Consider the following 25,611-nt stretch of genomic DNA (forward strand, 5'->3'; position numbering starts at 1 on the left):
GCCTGTCAAAAAGGAGCAAGAGGGCACAGGCCTTGGAAGACAAGGGTTGGGTGACATCTGGGTACACAGACACTCAGCTGAGTAGGGGAGAAAAATGGGAATTTACTGTGAACATTCTGAGTAGAGACAGAGGCACCACAGGGTGCTGTAGGAGTGCAGGGAGGAAGGGCATTTCCATGGAAGAGATGTCTTTTGCGCTAGACGTTGAAAGATACAGCTGATTTCATATGGCAAAAATCGGTAGGTGTACACAGGGCCCTATAGTAGAAACAGCGTGAGCAAAACTCAGGCTAAGGTGAAACCGAATCTGATTTCCTGAGCCCACCTTCCTCAGTGGAGGGAAAAGGGCAATTCCCAGCAACATGCTGGAACCAGGGCATGAGCCACATGGCTGTAGGTTAACCATTCCATAGACCACACAGATTATTCTAGTGACCACTGATACAAAGAACAAAATTGTGGATAATGCCATCTCTGTGATTTCCAGGCCTGAGTCAAAATTTAAAGTGCTTCCTTAAACTTTAACACTGGAGATCCAGGGGTTTCTGGGTGTGCCTTTTTCTGCTCCCTAACTGGAGTAAGCATTCAACCTGGATTTAGTATGGGTTCCCTGACTGGCTAGCCTCTCTCCTGGAAAAGGCCTTGGAAGGGAGGAAAGATCTAAGACAATCCAGTGAAAACCAGTGGTGTAGACAGCACTGCTTGTCAAATCTGAATCCAAATAAGGTATACTTTTATTTGTACCTTATCTACAGGAGGAATTAATAGGATCTTCAATTTCCTCTGTCCACATTACTCCATTATTCAGATTAGCAGCAGCAAATGCAACCAGGAATCAACAGATGATTCTGACTTCTATAACCTTTCACTCTCCAGTCAGCAGAGTCCATTTGATCAGGGTTTCTTGGTCATAATTCCCATCTGGAATTTAGCTAGTTTCCACCTTTCTTAATATATTCATATGAAATGCTAACCTAGTCACTCTAAGTTCCATTTGTTTCAGTCATGAGGCACTCTTCATAGGAATGCACTACTTCCCCATAGCCTAGCCAAGTGGCTGCAAACAGTAAAGGAACAAAAACATTGCTGGATTCCATATTTTCATTTTCCTTTGGTGTGCAATAGTCCTACTGTTGCTTTGTACAGAGTTGAGATTTTTTTTCCTAAGGAAAAGAGACTCACTTCACATAATACACTGAGCTACTTCAAATGCCAAAGTGTTAAATAACCACAGAAAATATCCACTGAGCTATTTCCAACCATCATGAATTCTCATCCAACTATTATTTAGTGAACACTTGCAGAACAGGTGGCTATATAAAGACCTAAAATTGGGGCACCTGGCTGGCTCAGTTGGAAGAGCATATGACTCTTGTTCTTGGGGTCATGAGTTTGAGCCCCACACTGGGTGTAGAGATTACTTAAATAAATAAACGTAAAAAAAAAAAAAAAGAGGAAGTAAAAGCAGAGGGGCAGAGGGAGAGGGAGACCAGACTCCCCACTAAGCCAAAAGTCCAACGCAGGGCTTGATCTCACGACCCTGAGCATGAAACCAAGATCAGACACTCAACCAACTGAGCCACCCAGGGACCCCTAAGTGTTAATTATTAGACTAGGGAGTGCAAAAATGTTTCATCAAAGTAAGTTTGATTATCAACCAATAGATTCATCTTAGAAGGACTTCTTCAACATCTTATCCTTCTAAGGGAAAATTCTATTTTTTTTCAATATTTAATTAACTAATAGATCAAATTTATTTGAGAGAGAGAGCGCATGCACATGCGGAGGCAGAGAGGGAGAGGGACAAGCAGACTCCCCACCGAGCCAGAGCCCACTGTGGGCTGGATCTCAAGACCCTGAGATCATGCGTGACCTGAGCTGGAGTCACTTAACTGACTGAGCCACCCAGGTACCCCAGGGAAAACTGTTAAAAGGAGACTAATTTCTAGACTACTTTTATAAAATAAGCAGTCAGTCGACAGTGTGATCAGAGGGCTCCTAGATTAATCTGGTCTTCAAATGCTCAGACTGACCTCTGCTGGATAGTCCACTAACACATTATTTTCTTCCCCTCTTGAGCTAAATATGGCTAGGGAGCAAGCATTTTCCCCAAACTATATCTGGTAGTTAGATTTATATAATTCAATTCATGATTATTCATCAAAGCTTCCACACTTCTTTTGCAGCAGAATCCTGTACTGCACTTGGCCGCCAGAGGCAACTGTCCATGGGCAGAGTAGGACACTGATGAGGTTTATAGGATCTACCCACTCTCAACACTCCTCTTGATATGCTCTATGCTTTTACGCAGCCCAGGCTCTCTAGTGTGTACCTCAGAAGTACAGAAGAGCATCTGCTGCTAGGGCACCTGGGTGGCTCAGTGAGTTAAATTCTCTGGCTTTGGCTCAGGTCATGACCCCAGAGTCCTGGGATCAAACCCCACATCGGGCTCTCTGCTCAGCAGGGAGCCTGCTTCCTCCTCTCTCTCTGCCTTCCTCTCTGCCTACTTGTGATCTCTGTCTGTCAAATAAAAAAAAAAAATTTTTAAAAAAAAAAAAAAAAAAAAATTTACCAATTTCAACTTCCACCATAGCATAGCAATGTCATCTTCATTTTACCGACACCCTCTCTGAGAATCATAATTTTAAAAGCGCTTTGCTAAGTGGATAAGCAAAAATAAAGCTTCGTAGTCTAACTTACATGTTTACATTTATTCATACTCCTTCACATTTACTTATACTCATTTAAATTGTATTTTTTCTGTTAATTATAAACTCAAGCCCTTTGATCATTCTTCTACTGGTACATTAATATTTTTCTTAGTTATAAGAGTTCTTTAGGGGGCACCTGGGTGGCTCAGCCATTAAGCATGTGCCTGGGGCTCAGGTCATGATCCCAGAGTCCTGGGATGGAGCCTGGCATCAGGCTCTCTGCTCAGTGGGAAGCCTGCTTCCCCCTCTCCTACTCCCCCTGCTTGTGTTCCCTCTCCTGTTGTGTGTGTGTCTCTCTCTGTGTTAAATAAATAAATAAAATCTTTAAAAAAAAAGAGTTCTTTAAAAATTAAGGCTGTTGATTCTGTTGATCTCAATGTGGTACCCACAAACTAAGGTCTATTAATCCAAAGATACCCTGAAATTATTAGTTTGGGTATGGTATGACTTCTCCTTTAGCTCAGTAAGTTCTTTCTGGAAAAACAAAACAAACAAAACCCCAATTAGGTACAAAGTGATCAACAGATAAACTGTGAAGTAGAAATAGCCTATGTACTCCAACTTACTGAACATACCTCTACATTAGAAAATCCTTGAGAAATTTTTCTCAGATGTTTTTTAAAAAACATGTGACTTTGGGGCACATGGGTGGCTCAGTTGATTAAACATCCGATTCTCGATTTTACCTCAAGTCATGATCTCAGGGTCCTGGGACTGAACCCCTGTTGGGCTCCCTGCTCAGCAGGGAACCTGCTTCTCCCTCTCCCTTTGCCCCTCCCCCTTCTTCTGCTGTCTAATAAACATCTTTTAAAAAATTAAATTAAAAAAATGTGACTTTAAGAATGGATTTATATAAAAGAATACTGATGTGTAACTCAGCAGTTAGGCAGTTACAATGCTATTTTTTAGTAAAACCCTTTTCCACCTTTCATCTGTAAATGGATTATCTCTGTGGTAGAATACTTGCAACTTTTTCTGTTTTTAGTCAATTCTTTTACCATAAAATGTCATTTAGAAATGCTTTTTTATTTTTCTTTGTACAGTAATTTTTGACATTTTAGTAATTTTGCTGTGGAAAATAACATTCCATCTTACAAGAAAGAGAAAACTCCTCCAGACGACTCCCTGGCATCTTTATTTACATATTAGAGCGGGTCAGCCAGTGAAAATCCTAGAAAAAGAAAAGACAGCAAACATTCAGTTAACAGAATTAATTGCCTCAAACTATATCCTCATTGTTTCCCTTGTTCTAAAATCTGAAATTTCATTATGTCCACATTTAGGTTTGTCTTCGGTCTTGTGCTTTTTCCAAAAGGAAGCTAAAAATTCAGAGTGAACCTTGTCCTACAAAACAACTATTAACAGGAATCAGGGCACAAACAATAGAATTGGGAAGAACCAGAAGTAAACCCAAAAGAAGAAAGGAGATGAAGGAAGGCCAAAGAGGGCAAGCTCCCAAATCCAAGAACCTGTTTAAGAAGAGCAGTGCACAGAAGCCTTTCCCAGGACTAACACCATCCTACACAGGTGGCCTGGACATGGTGACTGCAGAGAATCAGGTCCTCTCGATATTGTAGCAGGAAGCAGTGAGCCTACCCTATACTGCAAACCAAAAACAAATGGCAGATGGACACAGAGACAAAGAAAATGAACAGCTTGGAAACTATAATGTATGTGGAATTTACTGAAATGAGGATAAATAAAGTTGAAATGATAGATTCAAGAAATACAAGGATAATCTTTATGGAGTTAAAAAAGAGGAGACAAAAGCTTGTATTTCTCCAGCAATACCTCCCTAAATCCATAGAGAACTTGGAGAATAGATCATTAGAAGCAGATCATTAGAAACGTGAATTCATGAGCAGGGAGGTGGACAATTCATTAAGGCTTTTCTGTGACTAACACGGTCTCAAGACTGTTGTGTGTGTGTGTGTGTGTGTGTGTGTGTGTGTGTGTGTGTTTTGAATACAGCTGTTAAATCCATTTGGTCTAATGTGTCATTTAAAGCCAATGTTTCCTTATTGATTTTTTTGTCTGGATGATCTATCCATTGATGTAAGTGGTGTATTAAAATCCCCTATTTTAATTCCCCATTATTGTAGTGCTATTTCTCCCTTTAGGCCTGTTAATATTTGCTTTATACATTTAGGTGCTCCTGTTGTGTGCATAGATATTTACAAATGTCATACCTTCTTTTTGCATTAACCCCTTATCACTCTGCAGTGTCCTTCTTGGTCTCTTAGTACGATACCTGTTTTAAAGTCTACTTTGTCTGATATAAATACAGCTATTCCAGCTTTCTTTTGGTTTCCACTTACATGGAATATCTTTTTCCATCCCTTCACTTTCAGACTGTGTGTCCTTACATCTGAGGTGAGTCTACGGCAGACAGCATCTAGATGGGTCTTGTTTTCTTACTCACTCAGCCACTCCTGATTGGAGCATTTAGTCTATTTACGGGAAGGGAATTACAAATAAATACATACTTATTGCCATTTTGTTCATTGTTTTCCAGCTGTTTTTTGTTCTGTTCTGTTCCTTTCACAAAGTCTCTGATATCTGGGTTTCTTTTTTTTAAGACTTATTTTTTTGAGAGAGAGAGAGTACACATGAGCGGGGGAGGGGCAGAGATAGAGGGAGAGAAGCAGACTCCCCACTAAACACAGAGCCCTACACAGGGCTCAATCTCAGGATCCTCCGATCATAACCTGAGCTGAAACCAAGAGTCAGACGCTTAACCAAGTGAGCCACCCAGGCGCCCCTCTGATATCTGATATCTAGAAAAAGAATTTTAGTAGATTTTTATATATTTTATAGTTTCCAAATTAGTTAATTTACATTTAACTGATTGTCCAGGCACCCATTTGCCTACTGGTCTACTACCTTATTCAAAAAAGTAAAAGATGGGTACCTGGGTGGCTCAGTTGGTTAAGCATCTAACTTTGGCTCAGGTCATGATCTCAGGGTCCTGTGATCAAGTCCCACATTGGACTCCCTGCTCAGTGGGGAGTATGCTTTTTCCTCTCCTTCTGTCCCTCCTCCCTGCTCAAGTTCTCTCTCTCAAATAAATAAATAAAATCTTAAAAAAAAAAGAAAGAAAAAGATGTTGCAGCATATATATGTATAAAGAACCAAGACAGACACTTCTTGAAAAAATGATCTGCTCTGAAAACAGTGACTGATACACAAGGTGTAAGTATGGAAGACAGGTATAGAAGAGAGGGGAAGTGGCAGGACCAGGATCAGAGCACAAGATTTAGTACGAAAAGCAGCTTAATCTGGGATGGGAAAGGATCATGCTACACACTCTGTCATTTATTTTACTGCTATAATCTACACTACAGCTTTGCTATGGAGGCCAAAGTAACCAGTTTTGAATGTAACTGCACATATCTTTCTATTATGGTCTTATCCTCCCACTGTGCTTCCTTTGCATTCTGCCTTCCAGCCCCTATGGCCTTCTTTCAGTTGCTCAGACTTGTCATGCTCCTTGCTGCCAAAGAACCTTTGCACATCTCTTCCCTACCCTCTTTGCTTGAGACTGTCCCTACTTCTATTTCGGATCTCAGTTTAAGTGCCAGTTTCCCTGAGATTTCCCCTGTGACCCCAAAATAGATCAGCTTCCTTGGTAGTGTATTTGTTCAGAACTGGGTGCCTTCCTTCAGAAAAACTGCTTCACTCTGTTGTTATGTGTTCAGTTGTGAGGTGACTGGGCTGTTCCTCTCCCCTACTGGTGTCTAAGCTCCACCAGGTGAGGGCTGAGTCTGGGTTTGCTCATCACGCTATTCCTTTTTTTTTTTTTTAAGATTTTATTCATTTATTTGACACAGAGAGATCACAAGTAGGCAGAGAGGCAGGCAGAGAGAGGCAGAGAGCCCGATGCAGGGCTCGATCCCAGGACCCTGGGATCATGACCTGAGCCGAAGGCAGAGGCTTTAACCCACTGAGCCACCAAGGAGCCCCTCATCACACTATTCTTAACAAGTAACCCAACACACCTAACACATATCTCAACAAATATTAATTGAAAAAACACAAGAAAGTGCCATAGTGTTTATTAAGTGCCAAACTCAGGGTTTAGAAAGAACTCTGTGAAAAGAGTGTTCTATCTGCTAGATACTTCTGGGGATAGGAGGGGAGATACATTTCTGATTTCTGCTTAGCAACTGAATTTACCTGGGTTTTCCGTGTGGCTTGTGGCTCAATCATGATATTGAGAAGAGAAGGTTTAGTTGTGTCTGCCAAGCTCTGCTTCAGTGATTTTTGGAGCTCTTCTGGTGTTTGTACAAAATATCCTTTGCCTCCAAATGCAGTCATAACCTGTTCATAATGTGAGTTTGGCAGAAGACAGACTGGAGGAGCCCTAAAAAATTAATAAGTCAATAGAAAAAAAGTCATTTTTGAAATAATTTGTGGAAAAGTTTAGGCTGAACTCAAAGGCATACTTCTATGTCCAACACTTAAACAAAGATACCAATACACTGAACCTTCTATATATATATATTTTAAAGATTATCTGTTTTGGTGGGGAGGAGCCAAAGGAGAGGGAGAGAGAGAGAATCCTCAAGCACAATTCCCACTGAGCCCAGAGCCTGATGTGGGGCTCAATCCCAGGACCCCAAGATCATGACCTGAGCCAAAATCAAAGAGTCAGAAGCCCAACTGACTGAGCCACCCGGGTGCCCCTAAAGTTCCCATATATTTTTTATTGTCTATACAGCAATAAGACTTTTTGTGATGATAGAAATGTTTTATATTTATATCTGTGCTATCCAATATCATAGCCACTAGTGACCAAGTGCTGTGAGCACTTGAAATGTGACTAGTTAAAATAAGGAACTGACTTTTTAATTTAATTTAAATAGCCACACATGGCTACTGGATACTATACTGAACAGTGTGAGCTATGCCATCAACTACCAAAAGAAAAAGAAGAAAAAAGGAATGGTTACTACAATACAGCATATAACAGCAAAATGAGAAATGAAGTCAGTGAGGCATAAGCAAACATATCATACTCTGCTCCACCCCCAGGCTGAGCAAATTCACATCTCATACCCCATGGCCAGCTAAGCAACTGTCTCACTTTTTTTTTTTTAAGATTTTATTTATTTATTTGACAAAGAGAGAGACAGCAAGAGAGGGAACACAAGCAGGGGTAGTGGAAGAGGGAGAAGCAGGCTTCCTGCCGAACAGGGAGCCTGATGCGGAGCTCCATCCCAGGATCCCAGGATCATGACCTGAGCTGAAGGCAGATACTTAATGACTGAGCCACCCAGGTACCCCAACACTGTCTCACTTTGACTCTATCATGAGATAATTAAGAGTTTGTTAAGTAATAAAAAGAAGGAAGACCTCTGGGTCATAAATGTTAACATTCATTTCCACCACAGGGTAGCACTAGTAGAAGGGCCAAGGACATTTTGCAATAAGCCCTTTCATTAACAAAGCTTAGACATCAAACTTAATCAAACACCAAGTCTTCAGTGGCTCGCTGATCATAAATTATTTACTGAAGCACCCTATCATGCACTGGGTATTTTTTGTTGTTGTTATTTTTTAAAGATTTCATTTATTTGACAGAGAGAGACACAGCGAGAGAAGAAACACAAGCAGGGGGAGAGGGAGAAGCAGGCTTCCTGCAGAGCAGGGAGCCTGATGTGGGGCTCAAACCCACGACCATAGGATCATGACCTGAGCTGAAGGCAGATGCTTAATGACTGAGCCACCCAGGCGCCCTCATGCACTGGGTATTACATAAGTGATGAATCACTAAATTCTACTCCTGAAACCAATATTACACTATATGTTAACTAACTAGAATTTAAGTAAAAGTTTGAAAAAAAAAATGAAGCACTCCATTATGAATGGTTGTACAAAGAGGAGACAGGGTTCCTGCTCTTTAGAGGGGCTGACAATATAAGTAAACAATACTCATACCACAGAAGCACATTCCAATACAGCAGACTCTTTAAGGAGAGATTAAAGTAGATGAGAGAAATTAAATACACATTGTTCTGGGTTACTTACAGTGCAGTAGCATCTCCAAATTTTAACATTTCCTTCCAAGAATCTGCATCAAAACCTTGGTAAATTCCATTATTATTCACCACCAAAAGTACAATGGGCAAGTTGTACCTAAAATTGAAAGCAAGTATCAAGGAAATCATTCTTCATTCTAAAGCAGTTTCTTTTCTTCAGGCTGAAATTTTAACTAATAAATGAGTAGTTTTCCATAAGCTTGCTTTGTAATATTAGGGTAATGCTAAAAATTAAGTATTTGTTATCCTAATAAGGAACCTCAAGTCATTAACAGAAACATGGAGTCGCAGAAAGGATGTAGATTAGAGTTGGCACACTTGGTTCTACCTCTACGAACCTGTGGACTTCACACAGCTTTTCTGAACTTAGTTTTCACAGATCCAGGTGTTAATAAGAATGACACTTTCCATATTTAATATTCTCTGAAGCACCACTTCAAGATGGTGCCCAGCAGTACTATTTGAAAAGTATCTTTCTATTTACTGAACTCCTCATAGATAACCAGCACTTGCTAGATGCTGGGGGAAGTATACAAGTGACTAGCATACATTCTCTTCTCTCAAACCACTTCACTCAAAATTAGAAAAACATTATATGGTTTGACAAATAGAGAAAAAGAGAATACTTAATAACGAGCTAAACAGTATTGTAAAGACAAAAAAAGGATAACTAAACTTTACTAATGACTGGCAAAAGATGGGCTTTATTTTCGACAGCAAATAAATAATCTCTGAGACCACGTGTTAAAAAAACAAACAAAACTGCACACTGTTACATAACAGGATTGTGGTAACTACTTGCTCTCCATGCTCAAAGGGAATCAGGACTCTCCAGAAGGCCAGCTTTCCCATAACCCATCTTGTTGGTGTATATCACCTGGCTGTCAATACAGACACTCTAATAAGCATATACTTTCCCTCTGATCTTTAAAGTGTTGTACGCCAAAGCTTTCAAAGGTCCCAAAACATAATTTACACACGAGCTCTAATAAGAGGCCAGGCTAAGAATATAGAATGACTTTACCACAGTAAAAATAACTAGGGAGAAAAAAAATTCCCGTATTTACAGAGTAGGATCTACAACAGCTCATGGGTCTTGCCATGAATCCTCATAATGAGAAGCATAATGTGAGCAGCTCACACTGAGTGAGCAGGCATCTCAAGTTTTACTGAGATTACCTCATTTGTTACTCACAACTGTCCTCTAAGGTAAGAACTATTACTATTCCTCTTCCTATTTTGGAGGAGACTAAAGCTTAGTAAAGAAACTTAACCCCCATCACCCACATCACTTGGCTCTGATGTGGTCAAGTGAGTATTTAAATCCAGGCCATATGACCCAGAGGCTGCACTCTTAACCACAAAGCTCTGCTGTCTCCCTGCAGAAAACAAGCTTTTCTCAGAACAGAACTTTCTGCGGTGATCTCAGAACCACCTGTCACAGTTTTGCAGGTTTGGGCATGTAGTCAAGGGCCATGAATACACTATCCTGGATGAGAAAGGCGCCAGGGTTACTTCATGCCAGTATTCTCGGGACACAGCACGGAGCTATGTACAAGGGCCCTTGGCACATGGTGAACACCTGGTAAGCATTTGTTAGGCGAGTGAGTCTTTATGTGTAATTTTTTTATCTTTTGGAGAAAGAAATGCTGATTTACCTGCAGATGGTTTCCACCTCCATGCCAGAAAACCCAAATGCACTGTCTCCTTCCACACAGATGACACGCTGTCCTGGGTTCCTATCTTTAGCCACTATAGCAGCTGCAATGGCAAATCCCAAACCAATTCCCATTGTTCCAAAAGTACCAGCATCAAGCCTGTTGGGGAACAAAGCTAAAATGAAACCCTCTGGGGCATACTGATGGTGGAGGTGGCACAAATCGAGTCATATTCACGTGTAAAATAAAGAGCAATAAAAACATTCTGTCTTTAATATAAAGCTTTTAGATTGTGAGGAACCAATTAGGCAAGGATAAGCAGAATGGGTGGAAAAAGTCTCTCATGATTGCTTGGAAGACTATGAATATATCCTTGGAACACTAAGTATACAAATTATCACATGATAATGAAGACGTATCAAGCATAAAAACTCCACCAAATCTTACCTAAGAATACTTTTAGGAAATATGTCCTTATACACTGAACACATGTAATTCTCAAATGTTTTATGAACCTACACTACTATAGCTTCCAATTTAACACATTATAATTTCCTCACAGGAAGCCTCACCTGTGACGAGGAAGGTAGTTCTGAATCACGGTGCGTCCAATATCCATAGTATTTGCTCCTTCGCTTACCACAAAACAGTCTCTGGGTAGTTGTTCTTGAACATGGTAGAATACTGTGTAATAATTCATAGGCAGAGATTTTTGGGAAGCTAATTCCTAAAGCATTTGAGGGAAATATAATCAAATTAGATTGAGATACAGTGAAAAATGAGAAATGTCAATAAGCTACTATCCAACTGATTTGGAAATAGGCAACAAGAACGAGCTATGAGGTTCCCAAATGGCCACCCTGAGAAGCTAATGGATCTGTGAACAGGCCTGTCGGACATGCTAAGGAAAAGGGAACACACAGACCCAATTTTGGATACAAATAAACCAGAGAATAGCTTTCTTCCTGGACAACCCACCAGGCACATTAGCATACTAGAGTCAGACAAGTCCTACAGTAAAAATAGCTGGAAACACTGGGTTAAACAAAACTGAATAGTCTTATATGAGTACTTTTAGGGAAATGCTGCATTAGAAAAAGTAAAAATTTTATTCTAGAGTATTTTAATCTGAAATATGCCCTTAAACTTAAAATGAAAAGGAAGTCAGGATTTCAGAAAATCTGAAAATTTGGTTCTTCTCCACATGCTCTGGAGAGTAAGGGGATATGCTTCACCCTCTATTCCAAAGAGTCTCTGAATGGAGCAAGGTGAGTACCTTTGTCTAGCCATATGCCTTCTAGAGTGGAGAGAAAGCCAGGTGGGGCTTCAGCAGCAACAGCCCCATGTGTTCCCAGCACTGCCTCTTCACCTGCACTATTCTGGCCTGCTGGAAATTTTATGTCAGATGGATGAGGCTCCTACCTATACTCCTGTACCAGGAAGAGAGGCGAGTTCCTTTCCTCTTAAACTAATATGATTCCTAGGGAAAAGAGGGATTAATCATCACACCATTCGGGAAAACGGCATTGAGACCGGCTCTTGATAGAAAGAGCCACTGATTAAAATTCCAATGAAATACAGAATCATGTATAAATAATTCTGCCAGTTTTGAAAATGTTAACTTATTCCAAGACATCTGGCATATTAGGGAACAATATGAGTACAGCTCAAATTTTGTATTTGCTTATGCAGGGTTCTGTCAGTGAGAAACACTACATGGCCACAGAAAACTGCACCCAGCTGAACCAAGATACACAGGAATACACAAAACAGAAAAAAAATCAAGAACAAACTCTCTCACGAAGAAAAAATTCTACCTATATACAAAGACTCTAAAGAAATCACCACATCCTGCAGAAGTGGTTCATTTCACTGCTAGTAGTGGAGGATGTGGTGATTTCCACACATTATTCAACTTCCAAAGCTTTTAGGTATCAGGCAAAGCCATGAGTGCAGATGAGAAAGTTGCGAAGTCATTTCTCAAAAGTTAATTTGAAAGGGCCATAAATGGTCTCCACCAAAAAAAAGAAATGTGAGGTGATGGATGTGTTAATGAACTAGATGAGGAGGGGGGGATCCTTCCACAATGTATATGCATATCAAATCACCATGATGTACTTTTTTTAAAATTAACATATAATGTATTATTTACCCCAGGGGCACAGGTCTGTGAATCATCAGGCTTACACACTTCACAGCACTCACCATAGCACATACCCTCCCCAAACAATGTACTTTTAAATATCTTACAATCTCATATGTCAATTATACCTCAATAAAGCTGAAATTTTTTTTAACAAGGAAAAAGAAGGGTGTACATTAGATCAAATTTTCCATTTTGATGAAACAGCTATCTATTATACATGCCTGCTTGAAGGACTTTTATCTTAAAGGTAGAAAAATATGGTCCAAGATTTAAGATTCCAAAAGATCTCTTACTGTGATTTGGTGCCAAGGTCAAACCGAGGACAGTGAGCTCTAACCATTCATATGGGTTCTTACAACTTTCTGTCCAATGTCAGATTGGTCTCCTTCTACCACTTCACACTAACTCAACAAGCTGCAACCCTTCTAACGCCTACTTCCACAAGAGACTTCAGGTCTTCTTCAAGGAAAAGAACCACATTTATTGAAATATATATTTCTTAACCATTTATCATGTATAAAACTTTGCCATTTTTATTTTTGTTTACTTATTGAAGATTTATTCATATATTTTAGAGAGAGAGTGCATAGGCATGCACGTATGCATGCAAGTTGACGGGGAGGGGCAGAGGGAGAGAAAGAATCTCAAGCAGACCCCCCACTGCATGCAGAGCCCGAATGGGGACTCAATCTCAAGACCCTGAGATGATGACCTTTGCTGATACTAAGAGACGCTTAACCAACTGAGCCACCCAGGTGTCCCTCTGCCACTATTTTTATTAGGTTCCTATCTTAGTATTTCATAAAATTTTTGAGAGCTGTGCCTCTAAACAGTTTTTCCTGTGAACCCTGTGGTTTTTACTGCAAGATTTTATATAGTGTGGTGATTTTAGGAATGCATAGGTCATATTATGGCAGAGCTAACTGAGCCATGAACCAAAAGTGTTCTTGAGTTTCTGTGATTCTCATATTACCTTGGATGCAGCTTCATTGCTCTTCATTTTTTCTCTCAGAGTTTGCCACCAGCTGCTCTCTGGAGGATACTGCCATGGTGTTTTATCAAATAGTTCTAAAAGCTAAAAAACCACAGACTTTTTACTTTTTGGAAATAAACTTAACTCATATTAATACAACAATCTCTTATTAAAGAAGACAATACTGCTATAATATCCTGCCATTCACATCACTCATACTGTTTTTCCTCTAGGTGGCTAACAACTTTATAGCAAAATGGAAAGCTTTAGTTTGGGTCAGTGTCGACTTCCACCAGAAGTTGGGATTTCCATAGAACACAAGGGAAATGCTACCTTCTCCATACCTCACAGGCAGGGGCTTTTATGTCCTCCTCAGCCTTTGACACTAGGAGAAAAATCATAGAATCCTTGCGGGAAGGACAACAACCCCAAATATCCAGGGATTCCTGAGATAAGACCACATGCTCCAGGATGTTTTAATATGTGATTGGAAGATACTTCATAACATTATAGGACCATGATTAACAATACCAACGTGTATCCAAAATCGAGTAATACATGTGACTATATTCTATCTCCTGTTACAGTGAAGTATATAAATTATGTACAGATAAAAAGAATCTGGACAAGTCACTAAGTACTATTTGAAGAGTAAAAATTATCTTTATTGCCTAAATAAATTCTTAAAATTTTCCAGTACATAAAGACATTTCTTGGCTGTAAATTCAGTTCCTCTGGAAGCTGTATTATAATTTTTCAGACAGCTAAATAGTACTTAGTAAATCACTGTCTGCCTACTGAATGTCTTTAAGTCCTCAATCGCCTTCCAAAAATGCTTAACTTACTCACATAAAAATGATCTATATACAAGCAGTTGGATTTAGTGAGTTCCAAAGTTATATTTAAAAATAGCTTTCCATCATAAAGTTTGTTTAAAATAGATATTAATAAACCTGTCACCAAATGAATCTAAGGTTGAAACATTTTTAGGAACTAACTATTCCCTAAATGCCAATCCCCATAAACAAAAACCTAGGCAAAAGCTCTTACCTGTTTAGTGACAGCATTTGTGTCTCCTAGCAAAGTCACAGCAGGCTTTACATTATTCCCCAATTCTTCTGCACAGATATCAACCTAAAAAAGAGAAAAAGCTTAAGAAGAAGCCATGCTTATTCTTAAAAATCTTTAAGAGGTCAATTAAGGCTGAATAAATGAACTGAAAATTTTATATTCAGGAAATTTTGTTTTTTAAAGTAGGTTCCAGACCCAGAATGGAGCCCAATGCAGGGCTTAGACTCACGACCCTAAGATCAAGACCTGAGCCACTATCAAGAGTTGGACACCCAACCAACTAAGTCACCCAGGCGCCCAAAAAATTTCTTTCTAAGATTTTAGTTATTTTTTGACAGAGAGAGAGAGAGAAAGCCAGAGAGAGCACAAGCAGGGGGAGCTGCGGGCCGAGGCTGAGGGAGAAGAAAGCTTCCTGCTGAGCAGAGAGCCTGAGGTGGGGCTCGATCCCTGGGCTCATGACCTGAGCCGAAGGCAGATGTTAACCAACTGAGCCACCCAGGCACCCCAGAAATTTCTTAATAAAAGCAAAAATCCACATAACTATGTGTATCACAGCTAGGACAGAAACACCAGCATCTTCCTTCGTTTTAATATCGACTCTGTAGATTTGGGTATTGTTCTATTAAACAGGAAATGCATCTGACTTGATCAATTATAGTTTTGAATCTAATCAATAAAAAGGTTCTACTTAATTAGACTGGAATTGCTACTTACAGCGGTTCTCAAATGTGAGCTACCAGAATCACCTGGTAGGTTTGTTAAACCACAGATTGCAAGAGTCCACTTCAGAGTTTCTGATCTCAGTAGATCTGAAGTGGGAACCAAAAATATGCTTTTCTAAAAGATTTCTCAGATGGTGCTACGCTGCTGGTCCAGGGACCACATTTTGAGAACTACTCCTAGGATAAGCATGATTACTTCCCATTTACCCAGATGCTCTATATCTGAATGGCCGTGGGCAAGTGAAAACAGCTGCGCAAGGACCTGTGATTTAGCCACGTCAAAGGGGCTACACTTTATTCTGTACTTAGTGGGGGGGTAATAAAGAGGTGGTAGCATCTTCCAGGTAAACCCAGGTCTTGCTTATTTGCAGTGTTAGTTCTCCATAGCCCCAGGGGGAGAGGCATTGTTAGAAGCTGACTCCTTAAAAAGTAAAAGGCAAATAGGGAGAAGACAGCAATTGTAGCTGGGTCATCAAACACCATACACAGTCTCTGTAGGGAAAACAGGTTCATATTGCACTACATAGGCAGCACCTTCTTTCATTTTTTTTTTAAGATTTTATGTATGTATTTGAGAGAGAGAGAGATAGCAAGAGATAGAGCATGAGCAGGGGAGAAGCAGGCTCCCCACCAAGTAGGGAGCCTGATGCAAGGATTAATCCCAGAACCCCGGGATCATGACCCAACCCAAAGGCAGAGGCTTAACCCACTATGTCACCCAGGCAGTACCTTCTACACCAATAAGGAAAGTGGCTTAGAAAGAGAATCATAATGATATAAGAACCATTAAAGGGAGGTCAGAGTATATTCCACTCTGTTTGGTGACAGGTAAAAAGCAGCATTTAGAGATTTCCAATCAAAGGCTGTTTGAAAGATTTGGCATCTAAAAGGACAACTCAATCTCTAACAAAGCTGAATGTTTTGTTCTGATCTACCATTCCACTTAAAGCCCTTTGTGTACCTTTAAATATACTTGAACTATGAAGAAGAGGTAAGTTTTGCTTTTCAAACTATTTAAAACTTGGTTTTGAAAGGTTTTCTGGTTAGAAGCAAAGCAGCATATTATGTTTCATAGGCTTGAAAAGGCAGCTTACTTTGGTACCTGTAATTGTATTAGACAATTTATAAAAATCTACAAAAGCCAAGAAGAAAGCAGAGCTGATAATAGCTGAGGATAACAATAAATCACAGATAGCTCTGATTTTAAATCTCTCTGCTCTGAGTACCTGGATAAATTTCACATCTGGCTGGTATCTTGGAGGCAGTCCAAAGTGCAAAATCCAATTTAATCTGGCACCAAATAATACAATTACATCAGCAAATTGCAAAGCCCTATTAAAAAGAAAAAATTTGTTATAATGCAAAAGTATATCTACATTTCTGATTTGAATTATTCTAAAATTAATTTCTAAAGTACTTAGAAAAGTTAAATAGTCTGGAGCTTATTTTATTTTAGCCTTCAGAATCAGCTTCTAGGGTAAATTTGATCTTTCAAAACAAAATAATTATGAAACCATTCTATTTAAATATTCTAAAAGATGAAAGAAGAAAAATATTATAAAACTATACCTATTTCATTGTTTATGACTTTTTTATCATTAAAAAAATATAAGTCTACTGTAGATAATTCTCTGTAAAACAGAAAAAGTATAAAGAAAAAGAACTTCAACCTATAATACTATCAACTTAAAAGCATTATTAATAGCCTGGCATATTTTAATCAAGTCTTCTTTCACTGCAAGTGCATTTTTACATAGTTGAGCTCATCTGCTATAATACTGTCTCATGCACTTTTGCTTATTACAACCATCTTCATCATTAGGTTCTTCTTAAAATTTTTATTTTTTCTAAGTTTTATTTTACGTTTTTTTTTTTTTAAGATTTTATTTATTTATTTGACAGACAGATTACAAGTAGGCAAAGAGGCAGGCAGAGAGAGAGGGGGAAGCAGGCTCCTCAATGAGCAGAGAGCCTGATGCGGGGCTCGATCCCAGGACCCTGAGATCATGACCCGAGCCGAAGGCAGAGGCTTAACCCTCTGAGCCACCCAGGCGCCCCTTTATTTTATGTTTTTTAAGTAATCTCTACAACCAACGTGGGACTCAAACAAACTAGTCTGAGATCAAGAGCTGCATGTTCTTCCAACTGAGCCAGCCAGGCAACCCTTAAATGCAATTTTGGAAGGCTATATACTTTGCAGAACATATATACCAAATTTATTTTAACTTTTCTCAATTGCTGGATAATTTATAAGTACTAGGTTGCACATCCTTTTTCTTTTTTTTTTTTAATAAGTTTTATTTATTCATCTGAGAGAGAGAAAGAGAAAGAGAGCTCAGGCACAAGTCAGGGGAGGGCAGAGGCAGAGGGAGAAACAGACTCTCCTCTGAGCAGGGCCCATGAGCCCAGCATCATGACCTGAGCCGAAGGCAGACACTTAACTGACTGAGCCACCCAGGCGCCCCTGGGTTGCACATCCTTATGCTTGAATCTTTAAAAAAAAAAAAAAATTAACATATAATATTAATTATGTTTGTATAATAATATAATATAATAATTATATATATTTATCATTTTTCAGGCAAGAGGAACCAGAAAAGGGGTCCCTGTGGTCTGTGAAGGGTATGGGAAAAATCCCGTATTCTTTTTTTCTTTTCTTTCCTTTTCTTTTCTCTTTCCTTCCTTTCTCTCTCTTCCTTTCTTCTCTCCTTCCTTCCTTCCTCCTGTCCCTCCTTTCTTTCTGTTATTTGCCCCAAAGGCAGTTCTGTTTGTGCAGTACTATAAGGCAGCAGCAAGAGACTCCTAGAAAGGATGGGTGCTTGGGGGGGGGGGTCATCCTAGAGTGAAGAGAAAAGAACTTTCTAGTTCTGGGAATGAATCCGCATATGTCTGGGGCTCATGCTTGGGCTGTGCGCATGCACACAGACCCAAAGGAACATAGCAAGGGCTTTGAAGCTGAACTGACCCTGGACCTAATGCCTCTAGCAAGACAGAAAGACCTTGCAGTCTGAACTTAACCAGGCTAACTGCCTGCTAAAACAAACAAAGTCAACATTCTACAGGATATGTAAATATGACCTAGAATCTTAAAACATAATACTTACAATCTCGGATATATTCCAAAAATACTCAATATACAAAAGAACCAGAAAGATGTGCCCAATTCTCAAAAGAAATGAATAGACTCCCATTCTATGATGACCCAGATATTCAAACTAGTAAACAAAGGCTTTAAAGCAGCTATTATAATATGCTCCATAAAGTAAACAAAAATACTCTTCAAATAAATGAGAAGATAGACATTCTCAACAGAGAAATATAAAATATAAGACAAAAGTATTGAAAATAACTAAACAGAGAACATAGCATAGGTATAGAAATGTCAAATCACTATGCTGTACACCTGAAACTAATGCACCATTGTATGTCAACTATACTTAAGAGAAATATAATAAAAGGTTTACTTAAAAAAAAAAAAAGAATATTTTGTATAAGAAATTTCTAATAGGGGTGCTAGGGTGGTTCAATCAATTAGGCATCCAGTACTTGATTGGCTCAGGTCATGAGATCAAGTCCCCTGTCTGGTTCCATGCTAGGCATGGAATCTGCTTAAGATTTTCTCTCTCCCTCTCCCTCTGCCCCTCCTCCCTGCTCACTCTCTCTAAAATAAATAAATAAATAAATCTTAAAAAAAAAAAAAAAGAAATTCTAATAAGCTACTTAAAGATAGAAAAAAAAGAGAATTGAACAGATATTCAGGGACCTATGGGACAGTATCAAAATGTCTACTATTCACATTATCCCAGGAAAGGAAAAAGAGATTGGTGTAGAAAAAAAATCTGAGGAAATAATGGCCAAAAACTATAAATGTAGTGAAAGATACTACTTTACAGATTGAATAAGATCAGAGAACAGGATAAACTAAAAGAAAACCATACACAGATACATAATCAAACTACTGAAAACCAAAGATAAAGGAACATCCTAAAAGCAGCCACAGACATATTACATATAGGAGAGCAGGGATTCAAATGACTACAGATTTCCCATCTAAATCCATGAGGGTCAGAAGGCAGTGGACAACAACTTTAGAGTGCTGAAAACTCTAAAAAGAAACAGGTGTGCTTAAAATAACATTTTTCAGGACTTCCCCTAGATTCATTAATGTCACAAAATAAATTAGCCCAAGATGTGCCAAGCCATTGTTCTTAAACTCTAGCATGCTACGCACCTGGATCTGGCAGCGCTCACACAGTATGGGTGGTTATCAGGGATGACACCCTTTCCCATGGGGGTGGGCAGAAATGGTAATTTACACTGCTCCACCAATTTCCTGAGAGCCTCCTCTGCACGGGCATAAGCAGCACCTACAACCAATGCAAATGTATTGGACAAGTCAGTTATGCTCCAGGCACTGTGACTCTTAAAGCAACTCACATGAATTTGCTTTCAGAACTTCTCAGAGAATCTCTTGTTTATACAGGGCTTGCTCACACTCAAAACAAACTGTGACTATGGTTTTTATCTTTGGTATTTTAAAATGTTTAAGGAAACAACAGTGCTAATTCCCTCCCCCAAAATATTCTCAATTATTCTGAAGGATGTCTACTACAAAATAAAAGTTGCATCTCTTCTCTCTTCCTGCTCTCAATTGTCTGTCCTATGGTCCCTACTGAACTACAACTCACAATTCTTTAAATACAGTATCTTTACTGACCCGCCCAGGTGGGCAAGGAAGGACTGTGCTCTGACAAGAGAGAGGCCCTCTCTAACCTCACACGTTGCTCCCTACCATCAGCTAACCCGGACTGCACGGAAATTCTAACAAGAGACATTTAGTTCATTCAGATTCAACGTAATGCTCCCCCATATAAAAATACCTTACAATCTTTTCTCATACGTGTCAGATAAAAAATAGCTTTGTTTCATCCAGAAAGTTTCCTTGTATTCTCTTTCTTGCCTCAATATCTTTGTCCACCCAGTTCTCTTCCCAGACTTGTCCACTCAGTGACCTATCATCCATTTTCAAGGTGTAGCAGTGCCATCTCTTCCAGAGAGTCTTTCCATTCTACCTACACAAATAAATTGTTGCTGCTTCCCTTGAGAATCCACCTCACCCTCTCTATACACACCACATATGGGTACACTGCACTGATTTGTTTCTAATATATCTCGAGGTAGGGACCGTTATTCCTCTATATGGCTTACAAATGTTTTCTGTAATCCCCGCCTTATTTTAAGTACTCATCAAATATGGGGTAAAAGAAGAATGAAAACTAGCATCTACTGAGTTCCTTCTACCAATCTTATTACTTAATCATTACCACTCTGTTGAAGTTAGTATCTCTGTTTTACAAGTGAGGTAACTGAGACTCAAAGTAGTTGTTTGCCAAGACCACAGATCTAAGATAGCATATAGCTGCATTTGACTCAGCTCTAACTTAGGTTTTTTTCTTTCTGCTGTCTACCATTTTCATTAAAATTATCTTTGGTTTCTATGTAGTTAGTTCCTTAGTAGTTGATAATTGACTAGCAGGGTCATAGGTGACTCAAGGCCCCCTCAGTTCTAGAACATATAATGGATATTAAAATAACTTGCTGACAGGAGTATAGTACCTCCTCTCTTAGGAAAAAGCAACTTGACAATAGGTACCAAAACCCTTAAAATATGAATTACCTTTTAATTTAATTTTCTTTCTTGGGATCTATCATAAATCCTAAATATGGAAAAAGCTTTAAGCACAAACATGTCTGTCATAGCTATACTAAACAAACAAAAAAAACTGGCAAAGATTTAAGTATCTCTCAGTGAAGTTTTGGTATATACATGAATAGACCTTAAAATTATATTTAGGAAAAAACTTAAGACCATGAAGAAATGTTACAATATTAAATGAAATAATTAGAATATAAATAAAACTGTCTATATGGTATGATCACAATATATGAAATATAGATGCAGAAATGACTAGAAATATTACATGTTAAAAATAGTTACCTTTTTTTTTTTTTCCCCTGAAAGAGAGAGTGCAAGTGAGGGAGGCGAGAGGGGCAAAGGGAGAGAAAGAGGGAGAGAATCTTAAGCAGGTTCTGCTCCACGCCCAGCATGGAGCCCTATGTAGGGCTCGATCTCATATCCCTGAGAGCATGACCTGAGCCAAAATGAAGAGTCAGATGCTTAACCAACTAAGTCACCCAAGTGCTCCAAAAATAGTTGTCTTTGGATAAAGGGATTTCTTCTTTCTAATCATCTGTGTTTTCCAGTATTTTTATAATGATCAAATATTATTATTATAATTGAAAAAACACATTTTACACATAAGACTGAAGAAACAGAATGGGTGATATTTCTTTAAAAGAGTGAGATCTCGGGGCGCCTGGGTGGCTCAGTGGGTTAGGCCGCTGCCTTCGGCTCAGGTCATGATCTCAGGGTCCTGGGATCGAGTCCCGCATCGGGCTCTCTGCTCGGCAGGGAGCCTGCTTCTCTCTCTCTCTGCCTGCCTCTCTGTCTACTTGTGATCTCTCTCTGTCAAATAAATAAATAAAATTAAAAAAAAAAAAAGAGTGAGATCTCTGGGCATTCTAGAATAATTCTATGATTTTGAAATTAATAACTAATCCTACATGAAAATAACTCATATGCCAATTTCAAATATTAGATATGTTAATAAATAATGAAGATAATTTCTAAACAGAATCAGCATTCTTTCAATGGCATAGCAAGATTTAGAGTTCCATTCACTGCTACCTTTCCCGATGATAAGAAGGGGCCGTTTGGCATTTCTAATAACAGATGCTGCCATGTATACAGCAGAGGTTTCTGCCATACTGACAGGAGGGGGCATGCAGCACTCCATGTACCTGGAAATAAAGAATTCTGTTAATTAAAAGAGGCCAAGTTTTAAACCTTTTACTATGAAAATAGCAAATATCTAAAAGGTAGGGAAAAAATAGTAAAATAAACTCCACATACCCACCATGTAGATTCAACAACTAATATTTTACCACATTTGCTCCACACATACACACACCCACATGCATATAAATTTGTTTCCTGAACCATCTTAAAGTGAAGTATAGGCAGTTAAAAGTTTTTCCATGCAGCTCTAAAAGATAAAGACTTTCTCCTCTATAACCATAATGTCCCTACCATACCTAGTAAACTAAGTTACTCCTTAATACCATCTAAAAACCAATCAAATCAGTAATTCATTGACAGGAAATTTTGAGTTAATAGCTCTATATTGTAATAATAGTTGTTGTAAGAACAGTAAAAAACATACTCAGAGTCAGTGTTTAATACTATGTGCTATTTAATCTCATTTAATTTTTCAAAGCAATGAGGCCAGGTACTACCATTATTATCTCCATTTCACCATTGGGGGGTGGGGAAGGAAACTCAGAAAGTAACTTGCGCAGGGTCCCCAGATGGTATGTGGCAGAGACTGGACTGACTTAGGTCATTCTGTCTCCAAAGTCCATGCCTTTAACTACCTCACTGGGAGAGTCAGGATTTTAGAAATATAATATGCATTAGGAAAAAAATTTTTTAACTGTCATAATTAAGTATTTCTGGACATCTTCATTTATTTTAATTAATAAACATCACACACTGTACAAAATTTGAGCATATAAAACAAAAAAGACATTTACTCTTTACAAAAATTTTATCTTTTTAAACTTTTTAAAAACATTTTATTTATTTGAGAGAGAGTGTGTGAGCATGGAGACAGAGAGGCAGAGGGAAAAACAGATTCCCCACTGAGCAGGGAGTCCTATGTGGGGCTCAATGTGGGGCTCGATCCCAGAATCCTGGGATCATGACTTGAGCCAAAGGCAGATGCTTAACTGACTAAGCCACCCAGGCTCCCCAACCTTTACAAACATTGTAAAGAAGGCTTAACAGAGTTAATTTACCAGAGACTCAGCTCTGCTTCCCTCACCCACAGTAATACTTTGTCATGTTCAGGTACTATGCAGCATAGATGTCCTTTTTGTTTGACTCTCACAAAGAGAAACAACTCCTTGGTATACTGAATATACAGAAATGCACACTGTCTCTCTGAAGTCACTAGAGAACCACTTGGTCCACAATAGCAGTAATATACTAAATGCCCAGGTTGATGGGCATATATAGTAATATACTATACCCAGGTTGATGTCTTAACCTAAATACCTATCCTTATCAGAGGCGACTTAGATACCAGTGAAAAATGCTTCTTATACTTTTTATTCGCTCAGCATTTATTTAAGGAATAAGGGAACATGGAAACTCAGAGTAACACCTGAGTTGGAATATTTTTAAATCACAGAAACAGAAAGAAAGACTAAAATTTTCTATGCTGAGTCCTAAATAATTTTTCATTGGTCACATCATCTCTTGGCTGACACTATGAAAACTAAATAACCCCTACCACGTTAATGGGAATGTATTACTTACAGCTTCTGGAAGAATAATTTCAAATGAGTGTTCAGGAAGCTCCATGTATTTGACTTAATAATTAACCCCCAAATAATTACTAAATAATACCATTTGAATTAGAGAATTAAACCCTTTGGCCAGGATTTAGTTTAATCATTAAATTGTCAAAAGTTAAAAAAAAGTTCATTAAAAAGTTAATGAAGATTAACTTATAAACTGCTAGGTAAATTGTTAAAAAGGTAAACATTTTAATAACACGATTAAGAAAGAACTCCAGTGTAACTTACTTTAGTAAGTAAAGTAATAACTTACTTTACAGAATTCACATTCACTTGTAAGTTCACAAAATCTGCAGGTATGTCAACATAACAAGGACCTGGACGACCATAAATACTGCTTCTCACTGCCTAAATTTATTACAAATGGAAGAAAATATTTTAAAATTCTCAATCTTTATCATATAGTCCACTCAGAGACAATTAAAAATTGTGAAAGGAATATAATTTTAATTTTTTTTTGGACATCCCCAGTTGGAGAAATAAACACTTTTAACTAAAATGCCCTCTATTGACAGCATATATTTTAAAAGACATTTTTGTTTAAAAGAGGAGAGATAAGAAAGAAAATACTCACTAGGGTTTTAAAATTCATGTCTTATTACACGTTAGTCTTAGAAGTTATCCACCAGGCTCTTCCTGCCAAGGGTTTATAAATGTGCTCTTACTTGCTTCCTAGTCCTAATGACTTGGCTAAGTTTTCAGAAACAGTGATATTATTACATGTGTCAAATGGTGTCTGTAACACATGGTTTTGCAACAGCTCAAATGTAACTCCACATACAAATGTTGGTTAAGATTAATTTATAATAAGCTGTTTAGGCAACTAAGACATGGTTTTATAAGCATTAGTACTAATTTTCAATACTAAACTTCTGCAAAAGCACAAGAGAAACACTGTTTTATTTATAAACATTTTTCATTTTAGCTTTCTCTTTACTTTTCTGTAGAAAAAAAATTTAAAAACTGAAGGAGAAACTTTTCAAAAATGATTTATGTTTCTAGAATTAATTGACAACAAACATTAAAATATAAATAGCTCTTTAACACTATCATTTTTTAAAGATTTTTATTTATTTATTTGACAGATAGAGATCACACGTAGGCAGAGAGGTAGGCAGAGAGGCAGGCAGAGAGAGAGGAGGAAGCAGGCTCCCGGCTGAGCAGAGAGCCCACTGAGCCACCCAGGCGCCCAACACTATCATTTTTGACTGCCTGAATATATACCAAATTGTTGCTCATTCTATGGAGAATACAAATAACACAGGTATGAGCAACTGAGAAAAACCAGTTGACTTAGAGGACTTATAATTAAGTACTTTACCTTTTCGATAATAGAGGGAATAGTTTCTATGCTACTTGGCCGGGCAGAGAACTTGGTGTATAATCTACAGGCTTCAACCTATATGTAGAAAGAAAATCACTTAAAATTCAGCTCACAGATCATATTACTCTTCAGAAGGAAAACAAAATGTTAAGTCATTACTTTTTACTATGTGTACTGAAAAGACAGAGAAAGTATATTACCTGGACTGTTTCTTAAAAGCCTACACATAGCACAATCAAAATTTCTGTCTCAGGATGATTTAGGAAGTAAATCAAAACAAGATACCATTTTCATTTCTCAGACTGGCAAAAATGAAAGACTGATAATACTCAGCATTTACCACCACACAGGAAAGCAGGCATTCTCCTCAGCTGCTGGTGAGAGTATAAATGGGAAGGGAAGCTGATAATGTCTGCTAAAAATTAAAATGAGCATATCCCTGGACCCAGAAATTCCACAGTCAGAAATAGAAAATTTCACCTGC

General features: G+C 38.4%; 1 protein-coding gene across 4 annotated transcripts in view; it reads right to left on the bottom strand.

The window, feature by feature from the left end:
- HACL1 (2-hydroxyacyl-CoA lyase 1) overlaps positions 1–25,611 on the bottom strand; it is a 37,480-nt gene that overhangs the window by 2,361 nt on the left and 9,508 nt on the right. For 3 of the 4 annotated variants that reach the window (XM_032869741.1, XM_032869745.1, XM_032869743.1), the window contains 12 exons: positions 25,125–25,202; positions 24,057–24,151; positions 22,071–22,183; positions 19,554–19,689; positions 16,549–16,654; positions 14,580–14,663; positions 13,530–13,631; positions 10,983–11,137; positions 10,411–10,569; positions 8,742–8,849; positions 6,888–7,074; positions 3,754–3,882 (listed from right to left, as the gene is read on the bottom strand). In XM_032869741.1, the coding sequence (XP_032725632.1) occupies positions 3,850–3,882; positions 6,888–7,074; positions 8,742–8,849; positions 10,411–10,569; positions 10,983–11,137; positions 13,530–13,631; positions 14,580–14,663; positions 16,549–16,654; positions 19,554–19,689; positions 22,071–22,183; positions 24,057–24,151; positions 25,125–25,202 (1,356 nt within the window). In that variant the 3' untranslated portion in view covers positions 3,754–3,849. Of the gene's footprint in view, positions 1–3,753; positions 3,883–6,887; positions 7,075–8,741; positions 8,850–10,410; positions 10,570–10,982; positions 11,138–13,529; positions 13,632–14,579; positions 14,664–16,548; positions 16,655–19,553; positions 19,690–22,070; positions 22,184–24,056; positions 24,152–25,124; positions 25,203–25,611 lie in introns of those variants that run through there. The other variant, XM_032869742.1, reaches the window with a different exon arrangement.

This window comes from Lontra canadensis, unplaced genomic scaffold (genome assembly GCF_010015895.1).
Source record: "Lontra canadensis isolate GAN:19392208 unplaced genomic scaffold, GSC_riverotter_1.0 scaffold38, whole genome shotgun sequence".
Lineage (NCBI taxonomy): Eukaryota > Metazoa > Chordata > Mammalia > Carnivora > Mustelidae > Lontra > Lontra canadensis.